This window comes from Salmo salar, chromosome 09, assembly GCF_965601325.2.
Source record: "Salmo salar chromosome 09, fSalSal1, whole genome shotgun sequence".
NCBI lineage: Eukaryota > Metazoa > Chordata > Actinopteri > Salmoniformes > Salmonidae > Salmo > Salmo salar.
In genome coordinates this window covers 89,105,999-89,131,365 of record NC_138299.1, presented here as the reverse complement: position 1 = coordinate 89,131,365, position 25,367 = coordinate 89,105,999, and the positions used below count along the sequence as shown (strand labels likewise).

Sequence of the window (25,367 nt, the reverse complement as noted above, 5' to 3'; positions counted from 1 at the left end):
CAGTGTCTGATCAGCAAACCTGCACTGGGCCAACAGGTTGGATTTGACGGTTATGACAGGTATACTCACAGAGTTGACACAGGATGGAGAGGGCCAGGGCTATAGTTTATACATGCAGATAGAGAGAGATGGATAAAGCTTACAGGCTGAGGGACTGGGGGAGGGGGAGAGTGATGGCTTAACACAGGAAGTAGGTCATGTTTGGGAGAAAGACAAATCAAGAAACCATACATCTTTAGAATTAGTCATTTTATTAATCTACAACATCAAAAGTCTTGGGGGGGGACAGCAGCTTTATACAGTTTTAGCTTAGACAGTTCATTAGGATGGACAGCATAGCGTTAATGTAGGGCCCTGTGTTTTGCACAGTCATGTCACAAGACCTGGATTTGAACCTTTATTTAAATTTTTTCATCAAACTGTCCCCTTTTCTTTTTATGTCAGATGGTCCAGCAGCATCCTCCGACACCATCCTCAGACAATTGCTTTCATAGTTCTCATTTCTGGAAAAGGCTTAAAATAAAGGTTAAACTCTAGGTCATGTGACATGATAGCCCAAAACACAGTGGGTAATACGTTAATGCCAGCTGGATCGATGTTATTCAGATATGAAGGTTCCTTCATTGGCTTACTGGAGCTTACAAAATAGCGGTCATTGTTATAAAATAGAAAATTCTACTCACTGTCTAGGCATTAACAAAACATTTAAATTCTGCATCACTTCACAAGGAAAAGGATGGACTGTATCACATTGCAAATTTGGATTAATAATTATATTCTGTATATAGTTCAATTAATTGTTTAAGTCTAATACTTTCTTTACAACTGCACCACAAGACATTTGGGAAAGAAACAGAATGTAATATTTACAATGCCATCACTCAAATGTATAGTGACATTAAAATGTTAAATAAATGCAGAACTACAGGCCTCAAACCATCACAAACAAACCATCACATCTTGAACAATCCTAGCCTATGTAATATAAGGTTACAATTACAGCAATTCATAGGTTCGTTTCACTCTGCCCCCTTCTCTTCAGTTGTTCCCCCTCCCCCGTTGGCCTTATGCCCCCTCTCCCCACCTGCGCTCCCATCCTCTGGGTGTGTCAGCTGGTGCATGAAGTCATCCAGAACCCTCTGGGCCGTCAGATAGGACACATCAACAACAGCACCCTGCTTACTCTCAGCTGCTCTCCCTGCAACTGCCATGCCCTCCTTGACAGCAGGCACAAGGTAACCCTCCTCCCATGCACCTCCTGCACCCCCTGTACCCAACTCCACCAGAGGGTAGGGGTTGGGAGGGGTGTCAGTGTGAGGTTGGTAGTTGGAAGGCCGGGGCTGTCTTGCCGCTTGGCTGGCAGCTAGTTTCTTATAGATAGCCATACTGATGTCAGCGACGGAGAAAGGGGGACTCATCGGGCGAGAATCCTCATTTCCTGTCTGACCTATCACCCCAAACCCCTCCTCCTGCTTCCAGGGCATAAAAGCAGTGACCTTTTGTGGACCCGCCTCAAACTCCCTGAGTCCTGCACCTGACCAATCAGATGGCTTCTGCTCCAGTTTTGTAGCAGGTGATTGGATGTCGCTTGTGGATTGGCCGGTTTTCAAGGCGTTCTTCAGGAACTGCTTGACAGTGTCTCCAGAGTCAAAGTGCTTCTCTAGGAGCTCCTTGATCAGACAGGGAACCTGGAGGACAGCACAGACATCCTATCAGTTCATATAATACAACAGACATAGAGAAACCAGTAGATGAGGTAGAAGAAATTATGAGCTGAACATGAGTTGAGGAGATTATGGATAGTCTTTTCATGTAAGGCCACTATCAACTTTACAAATACAAAATCATCATATTGTCTTTCCACCACTTTCTGTTGCCAGAATGTGAACAAAGCTAATGTGCGTTGTGGTTCATCTATTGCTCAGTAGATGGTGCTGTGCTCACATTGATGTTCTCCAGAGAGGCGATGGTGGCGTTGGCCTGCTCCAGCTCTGTGCTGAGATGGGCGATACGCTGCACCATATACTTCCTCTCAGAGCTAAGGCTCTCAGTCTGCAGGGATAGAACAGAGTACACGACTCAACATATTCCCTACAGTTTGTTCTAGAGATGGTATAACAGTAGTACTAATTGTGCTCTCAGTCTTCAAGGACAGAACAGAGCAGAGAACATCAGTCAACACAACACTGCGTGTTGTAGAGGTGACAGAGAGGGAGAAGGATATTCAGAGCATGTTTCTATACCTGGGTGGAGGTATGAGTTTATATAGTAGCAGGAGTCTTTCTTAACCATAAGGGAAAAAACTAATTATAGGCCAGGGACCACAGTTTTACCTGGTCAGGTTCTAGCCCTAAATGAGATAACCTCAGTGTCTCTCTCTCTCTCTCTCTCTCTCTCCGTCTCTGTCTTTGTCTCTCCGTCTGTCATGTTTGACCTAATTCTTACCGCTGAGTGCAGTTTCTCCCCCAGAAGGCTGTTGGTGTGCTGGGTACCTGTGTGTGTGTCCTGGAGCCTGTTGCAAAGAGAGACAGCACCATGGCTATGAATTCTGGGCCTATGTTGTATACCATAACCCCCACCCACCCACCCATAGGCCCTTGGTCATGAGGCCATCTGACCTCTGACCCTAACAGTAGATCAGACCATACAGATGGCAGGCAGAGAACCACTCAATTTAACCACACCAATCAGTCACACTAAGCTATTGATCAGTGGAATTTGCCCTCCAGGACAAAAATGTAGGGCAAAAAAGGGCTATTTCACAGGTTCGACAGAATGAGACTTTCATAAAGTCTACTCTGTAAATCACAAAGGGCATGCCTAGATGTACTGCATGCCTTCCCTGGTGCTCACAGTAACTTGAAAAGGGAGTGGCAGATGTATTGTAATCACATCAAAGACACACGAGGACAAGAGCAAGCATTGTTACTACAGTATTATACAATGATTATTGTTGCTATTGACGCACTTTACACTATAGCCGTCATCATATTAATCACGTTACTATGTAACACTATAGATTCATCATATTAATCACGTTACTATATAAAACTATAGCCATCATCATATTATAATGTTACTATATAAAACTATAGCCATCATCATATTATAATGTTACTATATAAAACTATAGCCATCATCATATTATAATGTTACTATGTAACACTATAGCCATCATCATATTATCATGTCACTATATAACACTATAGCCATCATCATATTATAATGTTACTATGTAACACTATAGCCATCATCATATTATCATGTTACTAAACTCAGCAAAAAAAGAAACGTCCTCTCATTTGTCAACTGTGTTATTTTCAGCAAACTTAACATGTGTAAATATTTGTATGAACATAGCAAGATTCAAAAACGGAGACATAAACTGAACAAGTTCCATAGACATGTGACTAACAGAAATGGAATAATGTGGGTCTGAACAAAGGGGGGGTCAAAATCAAAAGTAACAGTCAGTATCTGGTGTGGCCACCAGCTGCATTAAGTACTGCAGTGCATCTCCTCCTCATGGACTGCACCAGATTTGCCAATTCTTGCTGTGAGATGTCACCCCATTCTTCCACCAAGGCACATGCAAGTTCCTGGATATTTCTGGGGGGAATGGCCCTAGCCCTCACCCTCCGATCAAACAGGTCCCAGACGTGCTCAATGGGATTGAGATCCGGGCTCTTCGCTGGCCATGGCATCACACTGACATTCCTGTCTTGCAGGAAATCACGCACAGAACGAGCAGTATGGCTGGTGGCATTGTCATACTGGAGGGTCATGTCAGGATGAGCCTGCAGGAAGGGTACCACATTAGGGAGGAGGATGTCTTCCCTATAACTTTGCCTACAATGACAACAAGCTCAGTCCAGTGATGCTATGACACCGCCCCAGACCATGATGTACCCTCCAAATCGATCCCTCTCCATAGTACAGGCCTCGGTGTAACGCTCATTCCTTCGACGATAAACGCGAATCCGACCATCACCCCTGGTGAGACAAAACCGCGACTCGTCAGTGAAGAGCACTTTTTGCCAGTCCTGTCTGGTCCAACGACGGTGGGTTTGTGACCACAGGCGACGTTGTTGCCGGTGATGTCTGGTGAGGACCTGCCTTACAACAGGCCTACAAGCCCTCAGTCCAGCCTCTCTCAGCCTATTGCGGACAGTCTGAGCACTGATGGAGGGATTGTGTGTTCCTGGTGTAACTCGGGCAGTTGTTGTTGCCATCCTGTACCTGTCCCGCAGGTGTGCTGTTCGGATGTACCGATCCTGTGCAGGTGTTGTTACACGTGGTCTGCCACTGCGAGGACGATCAGTTGTCCGTCCTGTCTCCCTGTAGCGCTGTCTTAGGCGTCTCACAGTACGGTCATTGCAATTTATTGCCCTGGCCACATCTGCAGTCCTCATGCCTCCTTGCAGCATACCTAAGGCACGTTCACACAGATGTGCAGGGACCCTGGGCATCTTTCTTTTGGTGTTTTTCAGAGTCAGTAGAAAGGCCTCTTTAGTGTCCTAAGTTTTCAGAACTATGACCTTAATTGCCTACCGTCTGTAAGCTGTTAGTGTCTTAACGACCATCCCACAGGTGCATGTTCATTAATTGTTTATGGTTCATTGAACAAGCATGGGAAACAGTGTTTAAACCCTTTACAATGAAGACCTGTGAAGTTATTTGGATTTTTACAAATTATATTTGAAAGACAGGATCCTGAAAAGGGGACATTTCTTTTTTTGCTGAGATTATGTAACGCTATAGCCATCATCATATGATCATGTTACTATATAAAACTATAGCCATCATCATATTATCATGTTACTATGTAACACTATAGCCATCATCATATTAATCATGTTACTATGTAACACTATAGCCATCATCATATTATAATGTTACTATATAAAACTATAGCCATCATCATATTATCATGTTACTATGTAACACTATAGCCATCATCATATTATCATGTTACTATGTAACACTATAGCCATCATCTTATTATCATGTTACTATGTAACACAATAGCCATCATCATATTATAATGTTACTATATAAAACTATAGTCATCATCATATTATAATGTTACTATATAAAACTATAGCCATCATCTTATTAATCATGTTACTATGTAACACCATAGCCATCATCATATTATAATGTTACTATATAAAACTATAGCCATCATCATATTATCATGTTACTATGTAACACTATAGCCATCATCATATTATAATGTTACTATATAAAACTATAGCCATCATCATATTATCATGTTACTATGTAACACCATAGCCATCATCATATTATCATGTTACTATGTAACACTATAGCCATCATCATATTATAATGTTACTATATAAAACTATAGCCATCATCATATTATCATGTTACTATGTAACACCATAGCCATCATCATATTATCATGTTACTATGTAACACTATAGCCATCATCATATTATAATGTTACTATATAAAACTATGGCCATCATCATATTATCATGTTACTATGTAACACCATAGCCATCATCATATTATCATGTTACTATGTAACACTATAGCCATCATCATATTATAATGTTACTATATAAAACTATAGCCATCATCATATTAATCATGTTACTATGTAACACTATAGCCATCATCATATTAATCATGTTACTATGTAACACTATAGCCATCATCATATTATCATGTTACTATATAACACTATAGGCGTCATCATATTATAATGTTACTATATAAAACTATAGCCATCATCATATTATCATGTTACTATGTAACACTATAGCCATCATCATATTATCATGTTACTATGTAACACTATAGCCATCATCATATTATAATGTTACTATATAAAACTATAGCCGTCATCATATTATAATTAGCTCTGACCTCTTGAACTTCTCCTTCATGTGGCTAAGCTCCTCCCTGGCCCTGGCTAGCTCCGCCTCCAGGCTCTCGATGCAGACCACTGTTTGCATCAGGTTCTGGTGCAGCTCAGCATTCTCCTCCTGCAGTGCCCTATTTACACACAGGAGGGTCATGGGATATGGAATTTTATTCGAAAAATGCGCAGTCACATTTCCCAAGGCCATGTTAGCACATTAGATGCTATGGATGTAGCTCAGGTCAGCTTCTAGAGATGTTACAATTCACATAGCCTTGTTAATCCAGACTAAACGCTGTGCGTTGTACCATTGTTACATACATTTCTCCTTCATCTTGTTCTTCATCCATCTTTACTGATAGAGGGGGTGAGAGAGCTCTGGAAGCCATTAGTGGAATCGATATTCAGTGACCTTTCACAATCAAAAGGATGCTCTTTAGAGTGCATTGATAAACAGAGAGGAGAGGGGGAGAAGAAGGAAAAAAAATCACACTCACTGGAGTTCGCCTGTGTCACCTGTCAAGGTCTATGGAGAGAGACAGCAGAAGAGAAGAGACGATTAGAGATAAATTTCGATGATTTCTAATTCAATAACTTTCAATACAGTTATATTAGTTGTATTAGTAATGTTATCATCTGCATTTTTTTCTTTGATTATTATTTGCCACATTACCATATACATCAGGGATATTGTTATTGTAAGCTTTGACAATGTACAGTGCAGTTTCTTCACTTCCTAATAAAGTTTCATAAACTGAATGGAATGTTTTTTTGGACAGAGATGAAAAGGGCAGAGAGAATGGTAGGGACATAATAGAACCAAAGGAATTGATTATTGAACTTTAGTTCATACGCTCCAGGGAAAGCTATTGATTGTGCGTGAGTGAGGTTAATAAAGTCAGAGCCACAGCACGGTTACTCTGGCCCTCGACGTGCTAGCTGGCACCCAGGCAGTCTCGGGTTGGGTAGCGTGTTGTTCCCAATGCAACATATTGCCTATAAAGGTTACCTGTTACCTAATGTGGCTAATTGTGGACAAGCGTCACAGACAGAGGATGACGCTTGAGTTCTCTTTATATAACTGCTGCTTTGTGGTTTAGGACACTAACTGACACTCCCTGTGTGGTTTGAACTTCAAGAACTTTAAAGAACTTTGGGACAAATCCTAATTGACGTGAATGCATGATTTACCTAACTCTACAGCTAGGACCTACTATCTATAGTATGTATTTAGACCCCTTGACTCCACCAGCATACAGATGTAAGATCTTCATTTGATCACTCTTTTGTTGCTGAGAATCTTCCTACGCAGCAAGAAATGCAAACTTATAGTGTATTTGAGTTTTAAAATGCTTTTAAAGTCTGTCATTTCCAGTTTGAAATTTCAGACTTGATTTGTCCTAACGCAAAATGTATCAACCCCTACATAAACATCCATTAATTATAAACCACATAATAATTCACATTTCCTGTTGCTGCAGGATTATTTTCCTTCTGTAGCAAACTGGCTCAAATTTAGATCCTACATCTGTAGTTGACATCAGTTAGACTCACCCTGTGTGGCTTTGGATGCCAGCGGTAGGTTGACCGGTTGTGGCGGTTGCTCTGCTCGGAGCTGGGGCTGGCCGTGTCTCGGTCTCTGTTCCGGGATGAGTCAGACTTGCTGGAGGGAGACTCCGACTCGGGCCCTGGCACTGGAGGAGGGGAGTGTGTGCGGATTGGGGTGCGGTGGGGTAGCTGGGGTTGCTGGGTGTGTGGAGATGAAGGTGGGCTATGGGTGGGCCTGTGGCTCTGGTCAAGGTGTTTGTAGCTACGGTGTTTGTGATGGCTGGGCTCAGGGCTGGAGCTGACAGTGCCGTCTGTAAGAAGGGAGCCATACCGCCCATGCCTATTACCGACAGGACCCTGGAAGTCAGGCAGGGAGGCTGGTTGGTCTTCATAGCCAGCCGGTGGGTGGGGCGGGTAGGGTTGGCTGGAGTGGTGGGTTGGGGGGCTGCCTAGACAAGGAGTGTGGTTCTTGCTTTCATACCCAAACTTTGTAGGGAGAGATATTTTCCGTGACCGTGTGTCAGAGTCATTCCTCAGTTTTCTAGGTTTAGTAACCGTTTCCCTCTCCTCCCCCTGCCCATCTCCCTGCTTTTTCAAGGGAAGCTGGGGCTGACTTTTCAGTTGAGATTTGGGGGATGCTGGGGTTTTGGCTGGACCCGGTCCTACAGTCTCGACAGGTACCCCCAGAGTATTGAGACGGGCGGGGCTGATGACCTGTTTAGTGATCTCATCCAGGAAGGCAGAGAACTGTATCTTCCCCTTCACCATGCTCTGCCTGGCTGCATCCTTCAGAGCCTCCACATCCTGCTTCCCCTTGGGCCCTGCTGTCTTGCCTGCTACCCGGGAAGACAGCACCTCCATGGACTTGGCCTTGCGGATGTCCGGCGGCGCCTCCTTGTTTTTCAGGATGCCTTTACTGGGGAGCTGGATCGAGGACACCGCCCTCTTTGGCCCAGCCAGGACCTCTTCACTGAAGGCCAGGCTACGGCCCAGGCTGGCTGTCTTGTAGAGGGATCCGTGCTTCAGGTGTGGGGGTGTCCGTGCTTTCCCTCTGTCAGTGCCTGTATTCTGCAGCAACCCCTCTTCACTGCGGCTATGGCCCCGGTTGAGCTCGGAGTAGCTGGGCTCTTGTCCTCCCCTCCCCTGGGCCCGATGGTTGGTCCCAGGGCTTCCTCCTCCGTGCATTCGCCCCTGTTTGACCGTGGCATACACCTGCAGCTCACTGTCATCCTCCCGGAACTGTCGTCCTCCTGCAATGTTGGAGCAGGACATGGTATGCTGCGGCCGGCTGGCGTGCTTCAGGGAGAACTTGTCGTCAATGCCGGACCATTCGGTGGAAGAGTCGGAGGAAGAGGAAGAGGAGGAAGATGAGAGGGAGGAGGAAGATGCTCTGGAGAGGGTGACGGTGGTGTGGTGATCCGACATCTCGTCATCGTGATGAAGGTGCTGAGGATGATGATGGTGACGTCTATGGGATTGCTCCTGGTCATCTTGGAAATGGTTACCACGGTGATGGTGGTGACCGTGGCGTTCACTGCTGCGTCTATCATTGTTCCGTGACCTCCTGTAGCTGATATGGAGAGATGACGTAGTAATTATGTATTCATCCAATTACCACACTCAATTGTAATCTTCATCAAATATGCATTTCTCATTACTGTTTTAAAAAGGAAACTTTAATAAAAGGGAAACTCAAAAGTGATCTTACCTGTGTATCTCCTTTTCTTGATCCCGGTGATGGCGGTGCTTCTGTGATGTGATCCCACCTGGAGGAGGACTATGAACAGGAGTGAAAAACTTCTCCATCATTTGTCTCTTCCCTGCAGGGAGGTCATTGATGCCCTCTTGATGTCTCTCCTGTAAATAGTTTTGGTCAGCTTCTGCTCTCCGTCTGGGGCTGAGGTCCCTGTCCCTGTCCCTATCCCTGTGCCCGTCTGATGGCGACCTCTTGGGTCTAACTGCTCCCTGTCTGTCAGCCTCAGAGATCATAGCTCCAGAGCTGAAGATGAACAACCATCACTCTGTCAGTATGTTACCCTTGTTACTTCTGTTCTGTCTGAATGAGAAATTAATAAGAAGTCCAGCAAGATAAGCGTACCACAAATGCCTAAACGTCCAAAAAGTCTGGGTTTAAAAAAATCTTAAATGTTTCCAATTAACTAACCCAAAGTTGTTTCTGCTGAAAGGGGAAAGTAATTGTCTCAATTAAGTATCTGTTAAGCTGTTAAGTTATTCTGGACAGTTTATTAGCCTCTCATCTTGTTGCTATGCATCTGTCTCCCTTGCCCTCCAACTCTAGAATAGCTGCGTGACAGTGGAAGGGATATGTTTGGCTTGCTTTGCCACATCCCTGACTCAATATCAGTCAAACCACATCGAATCCTGATGTAATGGTGTTTCATCGAACCAATTAAAAGTGTGAGACTGACAATTGTCCTCGTGAATCCAGAACAGGATAGAACCGATACAGCTGGAACAAGAACATTGGTGCAGTTCATTTATCCTACTGATGTGGATTATTGTTATAAGTGTGGGGTTACCCTTGGCCTCTAGCGGCACGCTTGTAGTGCTTATAGGACTATTATCATTGATTATTATGGATCAGTGGCCTTGTCAGTGGTGGAAAAAATACCCAATTGTCATACTTGTGTTAAAGTAACGATACCTTAACAGAAAAATGACTCAAGTAAAAGGGAAAGTCACCCAGTAAAATACTACTTGGGTAAAAGTCTAAAAGTGATGTAAATATAGTTAAGTATTAAAAGTAAATGTAATTTCAAACATATACTTAAGTATCAAAAGTTAAAGTATAAATCATTTCAAATTCCTTATATCAGGCAAACCAGACGGCCCCATTTTCTTGTTTTTTTAATTGACGGATAGTCAGCGGCACTCAAAAACACTGACATAATAACAAATTAAGCATTTGTGTTTAGTGAGTCCGCCAAATCAGAGGCAGGGGATGAGCAGGGATGTTCTCTTGTTAAGTGCGTGGCCACGTATTTGTGAGTAGTGTGAGTAGCGCTCCTGTATCTCTCACAGAACTAGAATGAGATTCACTTTCTATGATCTCTCTCCCTCTTTCTGCTCTGATAGACATGACCCTGCAACTCTCATCTCTCCAGGGTTGCACTTCTTTATAGAAGTGCATTTATTTCTTTATAGAATCATCTCCGCGCGAAGGATTCTGGAGGAGCTGCAGCACCCCTGATAAATTGAAATACATTTGCCAAAGTTATAGAATAACTGCTGTCTGTTCAGATACCTACTACACCACGAGAAGGCCTATAATTTAGCCACAGAGGATCAATAGTTTATTTTTTTTAATTAGCCTAGCTCTGGATTGTGTGTAGCCCAATAACAAGGCATAGCCTACTGTCGGGAACTCCTGCAAATCTGTCAGTGAACAGCATGCTGACAAAACAGGCCTTTCGCAATATTTCAAATACAATCACGGGAAAACACAGGTTGGAAACCAAATGGCTCCTGCTGAAAAGAGAAGACTCTAATCTGTCTGCTGTGGGCTAACAAAATATTTGATCAACTCCGAAATATTGTTTTACAAAGTACAAGTACAACTCTCCTTCCGTGGCCTCCAACTGCTCTTAAATGCAAGTAAAACTAAATGCATGCTCTTCAACCGATCGCTGCCCGCACCTGCCTGCCCGTCCAGCATCACTACTCTGGACGCTTCTGACTTTGAATATGTGGACAACTACAAATACCTAGGTGTCTGGCTAGACTGTAAACTCTCCTTCCCGACTCACATTAGGCATCTCCAATCCAAAATGAAATCTAGAATCGGCTTCCTATTTCACAAAACAAAGCATCCTTCACTCATGCTGCCAAATATACCCTCGTAAAACTGACCATCCTACCGATCCTCGACTTCGGCGATGTCATTTACAAAATAGCCTCCAACACTCTACTCAACAAATTGGATGCAGTCTATCACAGTGCCATCCGTTTTGTCACCAAAGCCCCATATACTACCCACCACTGCGACCTGTATGCTCTCGTTGGCTGGCCCTTGCTTCATACTCGTCGCCAAGCCCACTGGCTCCAGGTCATCTACAAGTCTTTGCTAGGTAAAGCTCCGCCTTATCTCAGCTCACTGGTCACCATAGCAGCACCCACCCGTAGCACGCACTCCAGCAGGTATATATCACTGGTCACCCCCAAAGCCAATTCCTTCTTTGGAAGCCTTTTCTTACAGTTCTCTGCTGCCAATGACTGGAACGAACTGCAAAAATCACTGAAGGTGGAGACTCATATCTCCCTCACTAACTTTAAGCACCAGCTGTTAGAGCAGCTCACAGATCACTGCACCTGTACATAGCCCATCTGTAAATAGCCCATCCAAATACCTCATCCCCATACTGTATTTATTTATTTATCTTGCTCCTTTGCACCCCAGTATCTCTACTTGCACATTCATCTTCTGCACATCTATCACTCCAGTGTTTAATTGATATATTGTAATTACTTCGCCACCATGGCCTATTTATTACCTTACCTCCCTTATCTTATCTCATTTGCACACACTGTATATAGACGTTTTTCTACTATGTTATTGACTGTATGTTTGTTTATTCCATGTGTAACTCTGGGTTGTTGTATGTGTTAAACTGCTTTGCTTTATATTGGCCAGGTCGCAGTTGTAAATGAGAACTTGTTCTCAACTAGCCTACCGGGTTAAATAAAGGTGAAATAAAAAAATATGAAGAAAAAAACCCAATGTAAAACAATAGCGAGATATAGGCTTTTGGCACGAATTCATCGCCATTATCTGCGAGTGAGCTGCACATCATTGGGTGAGTCAGTGAAACTGGCAAGTATGTTCAGGACTGAAATTTCCTCCTCATATTGTAGCCTACAATATGTCTCCACACACCTAGGCCTACTATTGATGGATTCAAGATTCTCAGTTTGATCTGAGATTCTCAGTTTGTCTGTGTCAAAGTAGCATGTCATTTCGATCATTTGTACGGTATTAAAAAATATTCTGCCAAAGTCTCGTCATGTAACACAATGATGAATTGGATTAAATGTGTTTATAATATGGCAGCATTTACCTTAGGCTACTAAAATGTTCCCCATGTGTGCCTTTAGTCTACTGCTTTCCCTCATGCGTTCCGGTACCTCAGAGCTTCCCAGGTCACCACCCTCTCTTGCTCACTTTTTGTTCCGGCACCTCCCAATTTACAAATTAAGCACATGCAGAATGGGGGCCATTTTGTAGCCTGCCATCTGGTTGAATGTGAGCCCAGACTTGTACGCCCAACAAGGGTATGTGTAACAGAAGTGAATTCACATGCAATGCTGTTGAGGCAGTCACTATACTGTGACATTAGGCTACTGTAAATAGAGGCATATAACTAAACAAAGCCTAAACAAACACTATATCCTGTTTAAACCCCCACCAGACAAGATATGATTACATTAAATCTGTTGAGGTCATGAGAGGCTGAAACTAGCAACATCCAGATGACCGAACTCCACTCCCTGCTCTCACCGATCATTAGATTAGTTGCCTAAAGGAAGGCTGGCAACACTCATAATCAATGGTGATAGCAGCAGGCTACCCAGCCCTGTTCTTGAAAAATAAAAACACAATGACTGATAGTGTTTTTGCCTGGAGCGACTGATAAGGACAGATTGTGCCATTCGAAATGTACATGTTCAGACACCACCCAAATGAATGCCTGTTCTATTGTATTGTGTGTGATCTAGTTCAAAGAACCTTGCAGAGAAGCAGCAGTTCTTCCAGGACCTTTGGACTTGTTGTTTTGTATTTTTGTGTAGTACATGTCAGGCCTACGTCTGCTTATATATTCTCTATTATATAGGCCCAGGCCATAATATTTCCTATTTAGTCTACTCCCCTTCATCAACCTCCCACATTAATCTGGGTTTGTCCCTTGATGTCATTGCGATGATGACGTCAGTGTGATTGAGACTGAATGCTACTCAGAACCAAATATAGGCTCTGGGCCTACTGTTCGCTTTTAGAGATGATCTTCCTATTCCTTTCCTAGTTTGATCTTCATTATGATACGTCACTCGCAGGAGGTTTTGTGAATTAGCTTTGCGCCATCTGGTGGTGAATGCAAACTCATTCCTCTGCCTTCCAGAGTCCAGGCAGTAGTTTTCCACACAGACACAAACTGAGCCTTTTGTTGGATTCTCAAGATTCCAGCTTTATCTTCTAGATTGAAGACACAAAATGTCCTTGGCTAGCAGATATTGATCACTGGGTGTCTAAATGGACAGATAGACCCAGATAATTCAATAATTTCAACAAAAAAAACTCCCTTTTATTTAATCGGATTGTTGTGCCAAGATATCATATTAAAAAAACGGATTATAAGACACAAATAAACCTGCTGATGGATGTGGTTTGGCTGCTGCCAATGTTGGCCTCATGAATAATCACCACTTTTCCAGCATATAATCCACACAGGTTTGTTCTGGGCTACTGCAGCCATTTAGAGTTTTGTTCTGATGTAATATTTTGAATGTCACTGATGAGTCATGTTACAGCTCGTCTGAATATTTTTGTTAAAGGAAAATTAAACTGGTTTGCTCTCCCACACAGTTGTCATCTAGCTCTTCTGCAAATGTGTAGTTGTTATATTGTTTCAAAGATGGGTGAGAGTCCTTGGTTGGTAGGCTACACAATCAAAGACGTGTGACACAATAATCGACATCAGCCAAATCCAATTTCAGCAATGCAGTATAAGAGAAGTAGACCCGGTAGAATGAACTAGTGAATTCCAGTTTCATCTGGTTTGTAAGGACTGTTCACATCTAGCTCTGTATTCATCCGAGCACCAAATGCTTTGACGTCAGCTGTTGTTATTTGAAAATGTCGAATGACTGACTCACTCTTCCAACTGCAGCGTCTGTGACCAACGAAATGAGTAGACTTTATAATAAAGAATGGCAACATTTACAGTACTGTATTATGGTTGGCAAGTTTGAAACTGTTTATATAGATAGGTTGGTTAATGGATGAGATGAAAGCAAAGTGCACATTTTGATAGGCTCCCATAGTTACTTTCTTCCGAACCCCTTTTTTCATGACCATAAATCAAAATGAGTAGGTTTGTAAGCTTATGTTTCATGGTGAAGTAACAAAGTGTAAGTAAAAGTACGTAGTCATTTCATAAAGGCTCGACCATGTTGGGCCTATTTCGTAGAATCACTAGGTCGGAGGTATTCGCATTGTGACGTTGGCCGCATCACAACTAGACTATATATTCAGTCAGCAAACCTCCCCTTCTTAACACTGCGTCGATGCGATTTCGTCGTCTATCTTATGCGGTCCGGTCGTTGTGATTTTATTTAAATTTTCCGAATCGCTTATTGGGCTTCTTTTATTTGAGAAGTGCGTAATGATAGCGTTAACTGTAGTATAACAGGTTTAATAGCAGCAGTGTAGTGTGAAAATAGTTGAAGTTGACCAGATAATGTAGGTATGCTACTGTAGCTAACGTCATTCGACGCCTAGATGTGTTGTTATATATAGCTTTCTAGCGACAGATTGTACATCATTTTGTATTCAACTAAAAACAAACAAGGTGACGTTAAGTCATAGCAACTCGCTAGCTAAGGACATTTTTGAATTCTGACGTGTCAGTTGACAAAAGTCAAGATGATAGTCACAAGAACGAGATTAACGTTAGGTGGCAGGGTCTTATTTTTAGCAGCGGCGCTTACGTCATTTACCTCAGAAGTATGCTTATTTCAACTGAATTGGCATCTCGGTATTAATTATAAGCCAAGTAACGTAGCGAAACAATTTATTTTAAAGAGTTTGCCAAACAAAAGATGCGTCTTGTGGCGCACTTGTAGGCCCGACTCAAAATGGCGATTAGGGAGAAATGGATGTCCTGGGGATTCAGCGCTGAGAACAGCTGGTGCAGTTATCTGAATTCCAAGCTACTGTTATTTCGAAGATCAGAAAATCAGGTTGTATAAGACGCGTTATCAAAAGAACCAAGTTACAATTCAATGAACGTATGAAAGATGGAACGACGTTCCATTTATCCGAAGCAGTATAGTTACTTCAATGCGTTTATTTTTTCCGTTTTCCTAAAATGAACAATGCGTTACAAGAAAATAACCATATGAAGCCTTGTGAATACGAAGCTAATATGCAAGTTACTAAGATAATCTTGTGAAGAATTGTGACGTCATAAGAATAGCCAGCTAAATGTTTGAATAGTAGATGTTGGGCAGCGGTCTCAGGCAGTTTAGCTAACTTCAAGTGGTGTCGCAAGTTGCTCACATATCATGAAGTACATTTTATACCGAATAAGATTCAGCAATAGAAGTTGGGTGAATATCAGATGCATTTAAGCGGTTTTATTTTAAGCCTAAAATGACGAACAAGTGGAGCTGCTGATAGTTGCTTACATATGGACAATCGTTAAAAAAAAGTTAATGAAGGAAGCAAGTTTCAAGACTAATACCTTGTGGAAAGCTATGATGCCTTTTGAGAATAGCCAACAACAAATTGAAGAATGAAAGTTGGGTGTGGCCCATTTATCAGACGTGTTTTACTAACTTCAAGACGTTTTTGTTGTTTTTACTTGACCTGAAGAACAAGTTCTGATTGTTGTCTACTTGTCAGGGGGAAAAATCTGTATAGGTAACCTGAAAGAAAAAAGCTACTAAACTTAACGATATGAAACGTGAATCCTTATTCATTTGAATAGCAAGCAAAGTATTGGAAGAGAATTTGGCCTGACGGTGCCTGTATCAGTCATTTGAGCTACTTCAAGAATTAAATCTTTTAAACAAAATGATGAAAAGATGTGCTGCTGATTAAGTATCCAAGTGAAGTGGTCGCATTAAGAGAACGTGCTGTAATTCAAGGAATCACAGGCTCAAATGTGACCTTGCGTTGTCACGCCTCAGATTTTATTAACTTTTTCAAAACAATTGGCTCTAGCGAAGAAAAGAAGGCTTTTGTTTTTTTCATGAGGAGAATGGACTGAGTTTGAGTTGTTGGGGGAAGGACTTAGCTAGTTAGCAGTTTGTGAGGAAGGACTCTTTCAGGATCAGAGGGAGGAACCAGGCCAAGGGCAAACTGGGAGGACCAGCGGGGAGCCAGGCAGGACCCAGGGGGATCGAGGGAGGAGCAGATTGGAGCCAGACGTGGGAAGCAGCCGGGTGTTCATCAGAGGGAACGAGCCAGATGGCAGGGTAGCGAGCCTTGCAGTGAGCCGAGAGCGGAGCAGTCCCGGGTCGAGTGTTGCCCTTAGCCAGCCAATGGGTCCCAGCAGCAATGAGGCAGACGTGTTAAAGAGCATACGTGTGAAAGGGTCAACTAGCTTCGCAAGTCACAGGAAAAGCGTTTGGTTTGTATGATGGGCAGTGGTAACGTTTAACTAGGCCAAGAGTCTTATTTAAAAGTCACTTTTTAAATCTGTCAAGGACACAGTTCTCGCGAAGTTTTGTTTCTTCCTCTTGCAGGTAATGGTGTGGTAAAGCGTTTATTTTCCTGGTCACAACCCTTTCCTGTGTGCCTGCGTGTCTGCTGTGATGAGTCCCCCTTGGCCTTCTTGGTAGAGTGGGCTGGTGAGAGGAGGACCGTCTTAAAAGGATTTCAGCCTCCTGCAGCACAGATGTAGTGCCCCCGGGGCGGAGTTTCTCCTGTCATTGAGTTCAATAGGTCTGCGCCCCAAGATGTGGTCTACATGGGAGTGTGTTGAGTGGGAGGTCTTCTGTACGTCCGTACCACAACGCCCCTTTGGTGCTGAGCAGCTACATCTGCTGGTTAAAGTGAGCAGTGAGTTTAAATGCATGATATGATCACGTGCGGAGTAACTATTCCCCTAGCTAAATATTGAAATCAAATTTACATTTGCCTTCGTATTGGTAACTAGGGGATTATCCCTGAATTTGTGTTTAGTCTGGTGTTATTGGTCGAACTGTAGTGCCTTTGTGGATGGGGGGGGGGGACGTTTTCCGAGTTCTTCTTTTCACAGGCTCGGCCCTTAAAGCAAAGCTGACCATCCAAGGGAGTCCCTCTTTAGTACTACCTACCACGTTAATCAAAAAGAGTTGGACGTCATGTAAACGATAGTTCTAAGGATGGATCAAGTGACACCTCTGGCGTTAAAGTGATGTAGGAAGGTATTTTGTGCTGGTTTTCTGTAGTGAGTTGATCACATTTGAATATGTACTACCATACTTATGTTAAGTGTTTTTCTTCCAATGCATTTTAACTGGGCAGACATCATTTGGGTCTTGGGAGGGTTGTGGGGGGTGTTAATCCAAATTTCTTCCAAGAATTCTTTCACACAGCTTCGTGTAAAGCAGCATTTAAAGATCCAAATGGCTAGCATTGAGGTTTGGGGAGCAAGGAATCAACCGGGTGGTCCACATCTTTCGGTGTCCGTTTTGCCTTGTGGTGTAGAGATTCCTCGGTGTCTACAAGGGTCTAGCAAGTGGCGGGCCACGTTTTGGGAAGTCGACTCGTATTCTCCCAGGGAGTGTGGTAATGGTCACCTTTAGATTGACACATTCTATGTCATGGAGTATGAAGTTGCATTTGGGGGTTTCTGGGGTCAGGGGACTGCTTAATTGTGACTTTTCCAGATTATTATGTGACCCAACCGTTCAATGAAAGAACAACTAGAGGTCCACGTCTACCCCCGTGTGTCTTAAGGAGAAACGGTGACGCAGAGGCCAGTGCTATTTTAAAGTTTTTTCTGTGGAAAGTTAATGATTTGGTATTTCTCCAAATTCGGATATTTTCATTGTATATTAGCAACTGTTAATACAATTTGATACTGTAATTGTCATGGTTGGTTACTGTTTGGGTATGTGTGGGGGGGAATGGTGGAAGGCTTGTTTTCCCTTCTGCATTTTTCAGTGTGCTGTGTCCTGCGTTTTCAATACTCAAGACCAACAGGAACACCCCTAACTCATTGTATGTAAAGGTTTTCTATCACTTCAAAATGCCTCGCAAGGTCTCAAGTAAGGTCACTTACAAATGTGTTAACATTTCCCTTTTTAATATTTCATTAGTTTAACATTTGGCAACGCATAAATTGCACTCTCTTTGCAAATTAGTTAATGTTTTGTATTGATGCAACAGAGCTATCTGTAAAGGATTCATAATTGGTAATAAATGCATAGCTTATTGTGATTGAAGACATTTTTGTTATGCATTTGTTCTTTGGGGGAATCTTGTCTGGGGGGCTTTTCTTGTGCTTTTTCAGGTATGTCTTAGCTTGGTGCTTTTAGAGCATGGAAGTGACCTGGGCTTGATGGCAGCTCTTACATGGTGGAAAGTGAAGGTTTCAGATAAGTTCAATCCAGCTCATATCCGTGTCTGAATATGGGGGAAAATCAAGATATGGAACATGGCTGTCTGAATGGTCCTTATTGTGGCCTCAGTTGATTATTCTTGAATAGAGAAGCATCTACCTAGCAATGCAACGTCTCAGCACTACTTGTGATATGTAGAAGTTGCACTGCTGTGCTTTCCCTATGGGTGCAAATCTCTTCTGTTCCAACAGGAAGATTTGGTGGAAACCCTTTGCTTTATAGTTGACATAAAATTTACTTTGGCTATGTGGGTAACATGTGGGTTCTGGTGAGGGTGGGTATAGGGGTGTTGTCTGCTTTTGATCTTGCAGAATTGCAAAAGCCCTACCGGAGAATGCCATCTACCAGTGACGTGACCACAGGAATCGCACCGTCCTTTGACCTCGTCTCAACACAGGCAGGACAGTTTGAGCACGTTTGTTACATTCAAGGCCATTTCTAGCTTTACCTATTAGATCTCCTCAGCTACCAGCTCTTGTGCAACTGTTCAAGGACAGTCAGTTGTATCATAGTAGCTTTTGAACTGTAAAGCATTTGGTTTAATTATTTTGCAGCAGTCGCGCAACTGTGTGACAGCTTTCCCAAATGAAGGTAGCTGAGGAACACTGCGCAACTGTGCAGCTGTAATTTGAACTGAGTGCAGCGCAAATGTGTTGCTTTTGGATTGGTATTTGTTGGGCTTGGGAGGGGAATTGTGCACTTTTTCTCTACAGAAATCAGTGAGCCTGGCGCAAGCACGTATGATGTCTTCTAACCTGGAACATGTAGGAAGATGTTTACCTCTTTCACTATTCATTTAATAAGACCCCTGTCATGTTTTAGTTTGACTCAATGGACATCTTGAACTGGATTTCTGTTAACCATAGTCAAGCAATGCTTTTAGCTGCATATACCTCACCCCCTTTGGCCCAGAGCCCTACAGCTTTGCATCTTTAACTAAGTTAAGAAACGTCATGTAGGTGTTGTGAGTACTGTGGTGGGAGAATGTTTGTGTCGACACCTCTTCGTTTCAGATCATTCTCTCGTTTCACTGTCCGCTACGATTGCGCCTCCTGCATCTGAATGTATCAGCCGCCGGGAACTGTCAGCAAATGAGTGTGCCCCCTGAATGAAGTACCTACCATCTCTCCCTCTATTGGCTTGAGCTTAAAGTCAGCCCCGCCCGATGTTCTTCACCGTCTCCTCTCCCTCTGTGCTGTTTGTTCCTTTCCTTTCCCCCTTTTGGTTTCTCAGGTGACTATTTCTCAATCTGAAGTAAAATGGTCTTGAATTGGCATCTGTGATCCGCCCCGTAACTGCGTAATGGAACACTGAGAACCCAGTCACTTTCAGATGAAGAGCCACAAGCTTGTCTTGCTGCTAATTGAGCATCTCTTCAGTTTCTTGTTTACTAAGTTAAGTCATTTTGGTTCCCATTTGACTTTGAACACACTACGGCTGTGTAATTCAACCCTTTGTCTGCATGCACAACAGCTCTACATAACATTAAGATTTTTTTTAAATGCATAACCTAAATGTTCCATGTAGCTATTGCGTAAAATGGGCACATTCCAGTAGTTTGGGTGGACGCAGGGAGGGTGGGGGGCAACATTTCTTTCTTTCTTCCTTTCAGATATCTCTTGAGTCAACTTCTGTTTCTACGGCGCACTGGGACAGCTCACAGCTGCAGAGTCACAGGAAGTTGGTCTGTCTTGGTTTGATCCAGTTCTGGGAAGTTGAGTGTCAGTGTGGAGAAACTGTCTGGGTGCGGTTTGTACCGTTTCGGTCAGTCACAGTAAATGTCCAAAGATGTCAATTTCAGAGAATATCAGGTTTCGCGGGGGGGGGGGGGGGTAATTGTCTCTTACAGAGTCAAATTTAAGCGGTTGATCCTCGCTAGTTTGACTAACCTCTGAATCTGGACCAGTGTCAGTAATCTAGTTTCATGTATCATGGCTGAAACTTAGTAATGTTGTGGAATATTTCTTATGGCATTTAGTGCACCAATGTAGTGACTTTGGGGGGGGGGGGGGGGGGCGACCTTTAATTTTCCTCTAGTTTCAGGCACGCGACGAAGCTAAAGTCCTCTGGTTCGTGTAGAGCAGCAGGTAGTAAGGGTTTTTCTTTTCCTGGGAGAACAAACCATTTGGTTTTTGTTCTTCCAGGTTTTGCTTTTTGTCCTTACACAACAAAAAAAGCAAAAGACTCCGGTGGTGGCACTCCTGATTCCTCAGGATGGGGTTCAATTCCCTGCGAAGTCTTTGCTTTTTTCAACCTGCTGCTGAGCCAGGGAATAGTTAAACAGGGGAACCTAGGTACTTTAAGTTTTACTGCGATTATAAATTAAAGTATTGAATAATCTGTCGTTTATAGATGGGTTAGCTGACAACGTCAATGTGGCTAAAGTTGTGATTCTGGATGGCCAAGTGCTACTAACAATGACAATCTGCCATGTCTGACTCATAAGTGACTTGTTTCTTCTTGATACCACATCTTGTTTTGACTGATGTAATGTCAATGCTAGTATGACAAATTTGCATGCTAACCCACTAACAATGTATTTAAGACTAGTGCAAATGTAATTGTTTTCAATTAACATTGGAGACTAAATATATTCGACATGTCAACAATCTAAGCCAACCTAGTCTGGTTTGCCCCGTAGTTGCGCATGGGTTAGTTACATTGCTGAAAAATCAACCTGTCTTGAGGCTGTTAACCCATTAAATCCCGACTTGTTCCCAGACATGAAAATATCCATATCTTGTGTCATTAGTAAGCCTTTGAAATAATCAATCATACTTTGTTTTCATGGAAAAGTAGGTAAAAATTGTGTTATGGTTGGTCACAATTGTGACGTGGGATAATGTAATGTATACTGAATTAACATATGCAGTCATGAAAATGCATATATCCCAGCCCAGTTATTAACGCATGTAAAACTCACTGGCAGTCCCCAGCATTGCTACTAGAATGCCCCATCACATTCTAGTGGGACTATTTTAACATATCGAAAACCTTTATACAACACCGATATGAATACTGAGAGCAAAAACAAATCAACGTATTTCAACATTGTTACTTTAGTGCAACATGTATTGTAACATTTGAACTTGTGCAACATTCATTTTAACATTGTCATTGACGTTTTAGTGCAACATTCACTAACTTTATAGCAGTTGTGATTCATTCACATTGAACAAAGGTAACATTTAGGCTAGGTAGCCTGTAGAACATGCATTCAAGTAGAGGCCTACACTGAACAAAATAATATAAATATATATTTTTGGATTACAGTATGACAGATCGTAGTTCAAAATAGTAATGCACAAACTAATCGTGCACTTGGTTCTGAAGCCTACCTCTATTTATATACACTATTTTGAACTATGATCAGTCAGATACTGTAATACAGTATGTCTTGACTCAATTGATCCTCTGTTCCAAAAACATTTCAGTCATTTGTCTTTTTCCATTTCTTGACTTTTCTTCCTAAAGTCCATTGTACTGCTTCTCCTCACACTTGATTGACTTATTTGCTTTTTCAGCCCTTTTCATTCTCTCTTCTCGTCTCTTTTTCTGTCCATGGGGCGGCAGCGTAGCCTAGTGGTTAGAGCGTTGGACTTGTAACAAAGGTTGCAAGATCGAATCCCTGAGCTGAGAAGGTATAAATCTGTCTTTCTGCCCCTGAACAAGGCAGTTAACCCACTGTTCCTAGGCAGTCATTGAAAATAAGAATTTGTACTTAACTGACTTGCCTAGTTAAATAAAGGTAAAATAAATTTTTCTTTAAAACATCTTGAAGCACTCAATGTGGATAGGTAGTGTGTTTGTCACGACGACGTCTATGGAACCGGTGCATCGTGTTGATTGGCCAGTGAGAGGCTTGTTATATCTTGACTGATCTTCAATAGTAGCCAGTAGCTCTCCTGTGGTTTCGTGCCAAACTTTTGCATAATAGGCTGCCACTATCCATGAGAAGCGGAGCAGGAGCAAGATATGACAAAGCTCACTGGCCAATCAACACGACACATCTCTGTAAAATGTTTTTTTTTTTTTTTAGGCCAGTAGAGCCCTGAGCAGCAAGCCATTGGCGAGTTGGATACTACCAATACATGTCCTGAGTGCATAAGGAGATTACTGTGACTCAGTGGTCACGTTGAATTTTACTATGGTCATGACTGCGGGTGTGGCGGTAGGACGGTCACCGCAACAGCCCTATGGTCAACCATCCTCCAGGAGAGCTAATGGTTGTGCAGGCTTTTATACCAGTCCCTCTAACAAACCATATTAGAGAAATTAGCTGCTCAACTGGACCTTGATAAACTGCCTCTCTTTGAGCAGGGCTTAATCAGAAGGGCTTGCACACCCAGTATCTCTCCAGACTGAGGGTTGACCATGTGTTTTAATACAGTTGTCTAACAGGTATTGTACTTTGTGGGTGGTTAAGTGCCTTGCATAATGGCAGGAGATGGTACATGGGATCAGAGAGCAGCCTCCCATTGTCAATATGACATTACTCTTACTTTTTTTGTACGTACATAGCGACTTAGAATGTGGGTAAAAGTCATGAAAGTCCATCTGTCAAAATGTGTTTAGTATGCACCCCTCATGACAAAGAGTTAATATCAATCAGCTTTATTAAACATTGTGTTCCAATATGCAGAGATCGATGTTTTGACATTTTACATATCTTCAATAAATTGTCCAACTGTCTGTTTCCATGTATACAATTGTCTCAATTACACAACCAACTATGCCTGAATGTCAGGAGAAACTGGAATTTGACTGGATTTTTTTGGGGGGTTTAGTCTATTGGTTGGGTGTGAGTATCATGACTTGCAGTTTGAGACATGAGAGAACTGTTGGAAATGGTGTCGTTACTGTATGAACATAAAATCAATTAACAGTAAAAAAAAAAATGGCATACTATCATTACAATTAAAACTTGTGTTCAATCTTGACCTTTCAATTTCTCTGGCTTTATTTGGGTTACACATGTCTCAATGCGCTTTTTTTAAATGAAAGAAATAAGCCAATTTTAGCGGCCAGATTTTTTTAATGAATCATGAAATGTTTATTTTATTAGTGAGTACAGTAAGCCTATATGACCAAGGAATTCAGGGGGGAGGGTTGTCCCTATAAGGCCTGTTATTGATCAGCACAGTACCAGAGGCAATGGTGCATGTCAGGAGTACACCTGCACAGAACAGTCTCACATACTGCTTCTCTAATTTATTACTAAATAAACAAACAGGTCCCGTGTGGCTCAATTGGTCGAGTTTGGCACCTTCAACGCCAGGTTTGTTGGTTCAATTTCCACCGGGGATCAGTACGAAATGAAAGTGTGCACTTAAAAAAAAATATATATTTCACCTTTATTTAACCAGGTAGGCCAGTTGAGAACAAGTTCTCATTTACAACTGCGACCTGGCTAAGATAAAGCAAAGCAGTGCGACACAAACAACAACACGAGTTACACATGGAATAAAGAAACCTACAGTCAATAACACAATAGAAACAATCTATATACAGTGCGTGCAAATGAGGTAAGATTAGGGAGGTAAGGCAATAAATAGGCCATAGTGGCGAAGTAATTACAATTTAGCAATTAAACACTGGAGTGATAGATGTGCAGAAAATGAATGTGCAAGTAGAGATACTGGGGTGCAAAGGAGCAAAAAAAATTATAAATAACAATATAGGATGAGGTAGTTGGATGGGCTATTTACAGATGTGCTATGTACAGGTGCAGTGATCTGTGAGCGGCTCTGACAGCTGATGCTTAACGCTAGTGAGGGATATATGGGTCTCCAGCTTCAGTAATCTTTGCAACTCGTTCCAGTCATTGGCAGCAGAGAACTGGAAGGAAAGGCGGCCAAAGAAGAAATAGGCTTTGGTGGTGACCAGTGAGATATACCTGCTGGAGCGCTTGCTACGGGTGGGTGCTGCTATGGCGACCAGTGAGCTGAGATAAGGCAGGGCTTTACCTAGCAAAGACTTATAGATGACCTAGAGCCAGTGGGTTTGGCAACGAATATGAAGCGAGGGCCAGCCAACGAGAGCGTACAGGTCGCAGTGGTGTGTAGTATATGGGGCTTTGGTGACAAAACGGATGGCACTGTGATGCACTCACTCTGGATAAGAGCGTCTGTTAATTTACAAAAATGTCAGATGTAAACCGACAGGGCAATAGGTTCCATGACCATGTAGAAGAGGCAGAGGATTTATTTACCGGTGTTGTGCCGAAAAGCTCCCCCCTGCTAGAATCCCCCCCCCCCCCCCCCCCCTCGCGTGAACACGCACTCAGTTATTCATTGCTTTGCTCGTTGAGATTTCTGATCATGTTCGGCTGCATTTCATTTTATTTTTTTATGTCGGTTTGATAACAGCGGGGGAGGCACTAGTAATGTCTGCAGTTTTCGGTTTGGCTATTTGTTTCAAGTGTATTAGATATAAATAAATCTCTTTGCCAAAATTCGTCACATCTCCCATGTCTTATCCGACTAGTAGTTGTTCTGAAATGTTTATTGCTTGCCTACATTTTACTCCCTCCTCTATGTTTAATATAACACACATACATTCATTATTCATTTCAGTTGCCTAT

At 42.5% G+C, this 25,367-nt stretch overlaps 1 protein-coding gene across 1 annotated transcript; it reads right to left on the bottom strand.

The window, feature by feature from the left end:
• Positions 1 to 232: 232 nt before the first annotated feature.
• Positions 233 to 13,613, bottom strand: LOC106612081 (uncharacterized). Its single transcript, XM_014212914.3, has 7 exons — positions 9,147 to 13,613; positions 7,445 to 9,008; positions 6,388 to 6,416; positions 5,896 to 6,024; positions 2,446 to 2,512; positions 1,945 to 2,052; positions 233 to 1,688 (listed from the first exon to the last, which is right to left on the bottom strand). The coding sequence occupies exons 1-7, from the start codon at positions 9,425 to 9,427 to the stop codon at positions 1,020 to 1,022; spliced, it is 2,847 nt and encodes a 948-aa protein (XP_014068389.1). The 5' UTR covers positions 9,428 to 13,613; the 3' UTR covers positions 233 to 1,019.
• Between the last annotated feature and the right edge of the window lie 11,754 nt (positions 13,614 to 25,367).